Source organism: Belonocnema kinseyi, chromosome 2 (assembly GCF_010883055.1).
Source record: "Belonocnema kinseyi isolate 2016_QV_RU_SX_M_011 chromosome 2, B_treatae_v1, whole genome shotgun sequence".
NCBI classification, from domain to species: domain Eukaryota; kingdom Metazoa; phylum Arthropoda; class Insecta; order Hymenoptera; family Cynipidae; genus Belonocnema; species Belonocnema kinseyi.
In genome coordinates, this window is record NC_046658.1 from 141,695,643 (window position 1) to 141,702,756 (window position 7,114).

Below are 7,114 nucleotides of genomic sequence, written 5' to 3' on the forward strand. Positions count from 1 at the left end.
CCCTCTAGAACCTCGTCTAGTGGCCGCCAGGGTTCGTATTTTCGTGTACAACGTTACCGGCTGATGCCGATGGAATTGATAGTTAAAATATATTTTTTTACATCTTTTATTATTAAGATTTTTACCTAAACGTAGTTTTCTTTCGGCTTTTGCATTTCTCAAAAATTGAGACCGATATTTTATGAAAAAGTTCGAAAGTTCAAAAAATGTCGAGGTTCAGAAAAAAGATAAAATAATTTTCAGTGAAGTTCCTACCAAAATGCAGTACCTAAACGTACTTTATTGTACTCTAATACATTTTCCAAAGTCTCAGCTCGATATTTTATTTACAAAAAAAGTTCTTAGGTTCAAAAAAACATTCAGTGAACTGATAAAGTGAGGTCGGTAATATAGGTATTTAGCTGTGTCACATGCCCTTAAGTGCATTTTTAAATATTTAAAGGTTATTCGCATCAGCAACAACAAGGCTGGTGCTCCTGCGATTTGGATCGATGGTGGAATACATGCTCGTGAATGGATTTCGCCCGCATCCGTCACGTATATAATCAATTATCTGGTGGAAAATAGTGAAACTCTGGAAGCTGAATACTACATCCTTCCAGTTGTAAATCCTGACGGGTATGTGCTGTTTATCAATTTATATTGTCCTATGTTTACACACAGGACTTGAAGCGTCTTATCACTGTATAGCTCCAGGTCCTATCCTTATACATAAGCCATGAAGCGCTTTGTTTTTTAATGGCTCCAGGTCCTATGTTTATAAACAGGACTTAAAGCGTTTTGTCACTGTATAGCTTCAGTGCTTATGGTTATATACAAGAATTGCAGGGTTGTATCGCTGAATGGTTTCAGGTCCTACAGTGGCGCGCAAAAGTTTTGGGCCAAACACATTTTTGACTATATCTGCTGAATAAAAGCAGTTGAGAAAAATTGAATATATACAAAATTTCAGAATTTTATTGAACTACAAAACTACAACATTTACATATTTTTAATGAAGTTTGTTAACAATTCCATTCACATTGTTTGTAACGACAGTGTTCAAAAATAATGGGCCACACTTATCCGTTCGAATGTTTCTTCGTTCCAACATGTCTGCCGAGTGTGTCCCACAAATTTTCAATCAGATTTAGGTCTGGAAATTGAGCTGGATGATCCAGAAGCTTCACTTTTCGCCCTTTCAAAAATTCCATAATATCTCGATACATAACTTTGTCCATGATGCCTTCAATCTTGTGCAGTGGACCTACTCTTTGTGAAGACATAGCGCCCCAGACCATGACTGATCCATCTCCGTGTTTGACTGTTGGAATTTGATACCGAGAATCGTATTTGGTATTTTTCGGACGTCGAACATACTTCTTACCATCACTTTCGAATAGATTGAACTTAGATTCGTCAGAAAAAAGTACTTTAGCCCACTGCTCCAGAGTCCAGTGTTGGTATTTCTTCGCAAAATCCAATCGGGTATTCTGATTCTTCTTGATGATCAACGGTTTCTTAACAGCAACGCATCCGAACAGTCCCATATCGTTCAAACGACGAGCCACAGTGCTCCTACTCACGTTGGAAAGGTTTTCATCGCGGAGTTCATTGGCAATTTCAGATACTGTCTTCTTGACATCAAATGTTGATTTGCGTTTGATGATCTTGTCAACATGATTTGTCGTTTTCCGTGGTCTACCAGATCGTGGGAGGTTCAGTAGACTCTGGGTAGTACTGAATTTCTCAATTAATCTATTTACAGTACTCTTACCAATTTTCAATGAGGCAGCAGTTTCACGAGAAGTCTTTCCTTGTTAAGAAAGATTTAACACAGGCTCCCGAATCTTATGGGTTGTCAGTCTCGGCATTTTAACTTCAGAAAGACTTGATGTGATAGGTTAAAGAATTGACAAACGCGAGGAATCGAAGTTGTTACCATAGCATCGCTTCTAGAGATATCTGAAGACCAATACTTTTGCACGCGTCAACATGGAATATAATCGAAAAAAAACATTGGAATTTTTTTTCAAAACTTGTTACCTACTTTAATGTTAGGTACAAATAGTATACATAATTCCAGCATCAATGGATTTTCACTCGAGTTCGCCTTTGAAGGAATAGATCAGAAAAATAATGTGGCCCAAAACTTTTGCGCACCACTGTATGTTTATACACGAGGCTCAAAACGCTTTGCCAGTGTTCCAGTTTTAGATTCTACGTTTATAAATAGGAAAAGAAACGGTTATTCGTTTTCTAGATCCAGGTCCTACACTGAAAAAAAATTTGCATTGAATCAAGTAGGCTAATTTACTTGGCTGATTTTATTTGAAAGAAGCAAGTATTTTCTTTTTACAAGGGACCGATTTTCTTGAATCAAGAAAATAATAAAATCTGGACAACTATTTGAATCAAGAATATATTTACTCTTAGAAAAAAACTATTGAGTTAATTTGTTTCATTATACTTATTTGCGTGAAGCTTAATAAAATATTGAATTAAAAATATTATATTCTCATGATAAGTAATTAAAACTGTAACAAAATTCTTCATCCAAGTAGATTCATATACTTGTTTTGACTACTATTTTAATTAAAAAAATGTGCATGTTCTTGAGACGAGAAAATGAGTGTATTCAGCGAAGAAATAATTTTTCTTAAAATAATGCTTGAATATTTTCCTTCAAATAATTATTTATTTGAAACGAATTTCAGATTTACTTTGAAGATACCTATGTCATCAAAATAGAATCACATCAGCCTTTTCAATATAAAAACTGTAGACTTGATACAATATACATCGCACACATATTATGAGAATTAATATATTGGTGTAAATTAATTTACTTCTTACTGCAAAAGTATCTTATTAAGTTGACATGATATGAAGTTGGTCCTCTTCGCCGCTAACAATTATTTTGAAATTCAATAATATTTATAAAATTCAAAATATTGGTGCACATAATTAATTTTATTTATGCAAATGTAGATAGGAATTTGCAACTTTGATAAACTACAAACTTTACGCTGACAGACAAATCAAATCACTCATAAAACTATTTAAAAAATTATAAGTTTATTGCGTCGGTAAGATTTTGTGGGTAAGAATTTAAAATTTTCAAATAGATTTTAAAAAAGTGTTATTAATTTTAAAATAATTATGTAAGACTCAAAAGTAATTTCATTCCTAAAATTATCAAAAGGTTATAAATGTACTACGTCTATAATTTTTTTCCCTGATTATTTGTATGTATTAATTTACTTAAAATTAAATCATTTCGAATTTTTTTAACCGTGAAACATTTTTGTAAATAATAAAAAATAAATACCTGACAGCATAAAACAAAGTTATAAGCTTTGAAAAATGCTTAAAAATGCAATTATTACATTTTCTTGATAATTTAAAAAAATGTTATGCGTTTATAAAGCAAAATATTTAAGGAAAAAGAATTCAATGACCTTTTTAAAAATGTTATTAAGAATGCATTTCATTTTATGAAAGAATAATTAAAAAATTGACAATTAGAATTTTTTCAAATAAAAGAATTGAGAATGCAAGGAGGAAGCAAATAAATATTTTTTATACGACCACCGTGAGACCCTATCACTTTTAACCTGCAAGTTCTTGCACCAAACGTTTCTTTGCAGAATTCTTTTTTCTTCTGATTTCGAAGTATTTTATACTTGCAATAAAAATAAAATATCGAGGACTTTTTTAAATGGGTAATATTTAAACTCGATCAATTCTTTTTTACATATTTTAAATTATTTTTATTTGGAATTGTTATTTTAAATAAAAAAACTGAATTAAAAAGTACTATAAAAGAATTAAATAAATCGAAAACTGTGCGTTTTACAGAGGTTTTTAAAAATCAGAAAATATTTATTTCTCACTGAGGTTATTAAAGCATTTTTCAACTCAAAAGTTATTGATTTTTATAAGCTTTAGATCGTTTTTAAGCGGATTACATTTTTAAAGAAAAATGTATTGAGCCCTTTGTAAAATAAGTGAAGTTCAATTATTTATTGCATATTTTAAATTGTTGTTTTAGGAAATCAATTCCATATTCAAATCTTAGTAAACAATGTATGATCAAAGCATTCGATAAATTAAAAACTTTGTGGTTTATGTAAATTTTCGTATAGCAGAACATTATTTTTTGTCACTGATGTTATTAAAGAATTTTTGTAAAAGTAACTTTTCTTTATTATTCATTACCTATGGGTCGTTTTAAATGTTTTAAATATTTAGAAACAACAATTGTTAAGTCCCTTGTTAAATGAGTGAAACTTACTTCGCTTTTTCACATATTTTATATTATTGTTTAATAATTTTTATTTTTCATTAAAAATTGAGTAAGAGAGTATTATATGCAATAAAAGAGTTGGATAAATTGAAAAGTGCGCATTTTATGGAGAATTTTTGTTTATTGTTTATTACTTTTAGATATTTTATAACATTTTTAAATATATTAAGAAAGCAAAAGTATAGAGCCTTTTTGAAATAAGTAAATCTCAATTCTAAAATTTTTATAAATAAAAAATGGTATATTAAAGTCTCTCAAACATTTTCAAGAATCATCAGAATGATGTATAGCTCCAGGTCCTATGTTTATACACGAGGCTTAAAACGCTTTGTCAGTGTTGCAGTTCCAGATCGTACGTTTATACACAGGAAATGAAACGTATAGTCGCTTTATAAATTCAGGTCTTATGTTTACGCACACGACTTGAAGAGTTTTATAACTTTGTATAGCTCCAGGTCCTATGTTTATGCACAAGACTTGAAGCGTTCAGTCGCTTTATAAATTCAGGTTCTATTTTTATACTATAATACATGAAGCGTTTTATCTTTTTATGGCTCCAGGTTCTATGTTTATAGAAACAGGACTTGAAGCGTTTTGTCATTGGATATGTCCAGCTCTCATGGTTATATACAAGAATTGAGTTTTATAACTTTGTATAGCTCCAGGTCCTATGTTTATACACAAGACTTGAAGCGTTTAGTCGCTTTATGGATTCAGGTCCTATATTTATACATAAGCCATGAAGCGTTTTGTTTTTTAATGGCTCCAGGTTCTATGTTTATAAGCAGGGCTTAAAGCGTTCTGTCACTGTACATCCCCAGTTCTTATAAATGTAAACCATAATTGCAGCATTTTATAGCTGTATAATTACAGGTTCTATGTTTATACACAATACTGAAAGCGTTTTTTCAGCGTTCCAGTTCCAGATCCTACGTTTATACACATAAAATGAAATGTTCAGTCGCTTTATAGATCCAGGTCTTATTCCCATAGACACGACTTGAAGAGTTTTATAACTTTGTATGGCTCCACATTCTATGTTTATACAGAAGACTTAAAGCGTTTAGTCGCTTTATAGCTCCAGGTGCTATGTTTATACACAAGTCTTAAAGCGATTTGTAGATGGTACAGTTTAAGGTCCTACGTTTATACACCGAAAATGAAGCGTTCAGTCTCTCCTAATTCCAGGTCCTATTTTTGCACACAAGACTGGAAGCGTTTGTTCACATTATAGCTCCAGTTCTTATGTTTGTACATAAGAATTGCAGTGTTTTATTGCTGTATAGATCCAGATCCTATGTTTATCCGCGAGGCTTGAAGCGTTTTGTCAGTGTTCTAGTTTCAGGTGCTACGTTTATAAACAGGAAATGAAGCGCTTAGTCGCTTTATAGATTCGGGTCCTATCCTTATACATAAGAGACAAAGCGTTTTGTCTTTTTATAGCTCCAGTTTCTTTGTTTTTACACAAGGCTTAAAGGGTTTTGTCAGTGTATAGTTCCAGGTCCTACGCTTATACGTAGGACTTAATGCGTTTTTTTGGTGGTACAAAAATCAGTTTTTTATTTTTTTTCTTCGAATTTTCATGCAAATCACCTCCAAACTGGTTCTAATCTACACCAAAAAATGTGTTTCTTTTAAAAAAAAGTAATATTGAGATATATGAAAGCCCCATGAAGCTTGAAACGTATTTGTCACGAGAAAAAAAGACTTTGTTGTAAATTGTACTCAGATTTAACAACATTAGGTGAATTGTGTTAAAACATTAATGTGTTGCGTTTAAAATTTGTCTCTTGTTAGAAAATTAATCGTTTTGGTTAAGAATTCTGCTTCATATGGTAAAACTTTAGCTATTTGGTAATAAATTCAACTATTTTGTTCGAAATTCGTACTTTTTGATTAAGAAAAAGAAAATTGATATTTTAGGCCTTAAAATTAAACAACCTGATAAAAAACTTGAATGTTTTTATCAGTAACTGCAACTACTTTGGTAGAAAATTAAAATATTTGGTTGAAAGTTAAACTCTTTTCTTTGTTAAAAATTTAACTAATCTGTTGGAAGTTCGCTTTTTTTCTTTTTATCTAAAAATATAGTCTATTATTATTATTACAACATTAAGCCATTTCCCTTTCGGGGTAGGTGTGACTCACTCGGCAGGGGAAAGGAGTAGTGTGTGGAAGGGATAGAGATTTTTCAGATTGATCCAGAATTCTCGTGCTATTTAAGTAAATAACACGTTCGTTTCGCAACAATGCTTCGACCCAGGTTGCTGATCAATCTCTTTAGCAATCACCCCAAGCGAAGAACCTCCAGAGTCGTTATGTAAGGTTCCCCACTTGGGTCCATTAATAGCCAAGGTCTTTGTTTCAGGCGTCATTCACTCTACTGACACTCTTTTTGTTAACTATTTGTCTCATTCACACATTCTAACCATTCTTTCCGCGGTCTACCTCTGGACACGCTGCCATTTACTTTACCTTGATACACTTGTTTCGTTAGTCGTTCATTTGGCATTCTCTCAACATGTCCGAACCATCTCAACCGATTTCTTTCCCATGTATCTACTACCGTCTCTTCTGCACCACATTCTTTTAGAATTATCTCGTAACTTACTTTGTCCATTAGGGTTTTTCCGCTTATTATGCGCATGAATCTCATGTCAATTGCGTTAATTTTACTCTTATCTTTTTCTTGATAAGTCCATGTCTCGCTACCGTACAGTACATTCGGTACAAATATAGAATTATGTATTGCCATTTTAGCTTTATTTGATATATTTTTACTTCTGATAAGGGGACCTGCTCTACCAAGAACCTTCTTACCTTCAT

General features: G+C 32.0%; 1 protein-coding gene across 1 annotated transcript in view; it reads left to right on the forward strand.

The window, feature by feature from the left end:
• Nucleotides 1-7,114, forward strand: part of LOC117183007 — a 31,161-nt gene that overhangs the window by 12,573 nt on the left and 11,474 nt on the right. Inside the window, exon 5 of the mRNA XM_033376138.1 lies at nucleotides 443-618. Coding sequence (XP_033232029.1) covers nucleotides 443-618 — 176 coding nt within the window. The remainder of the gene's footprint in view (nucleotides 1-442; nucleotides 619-7,114) is intronic.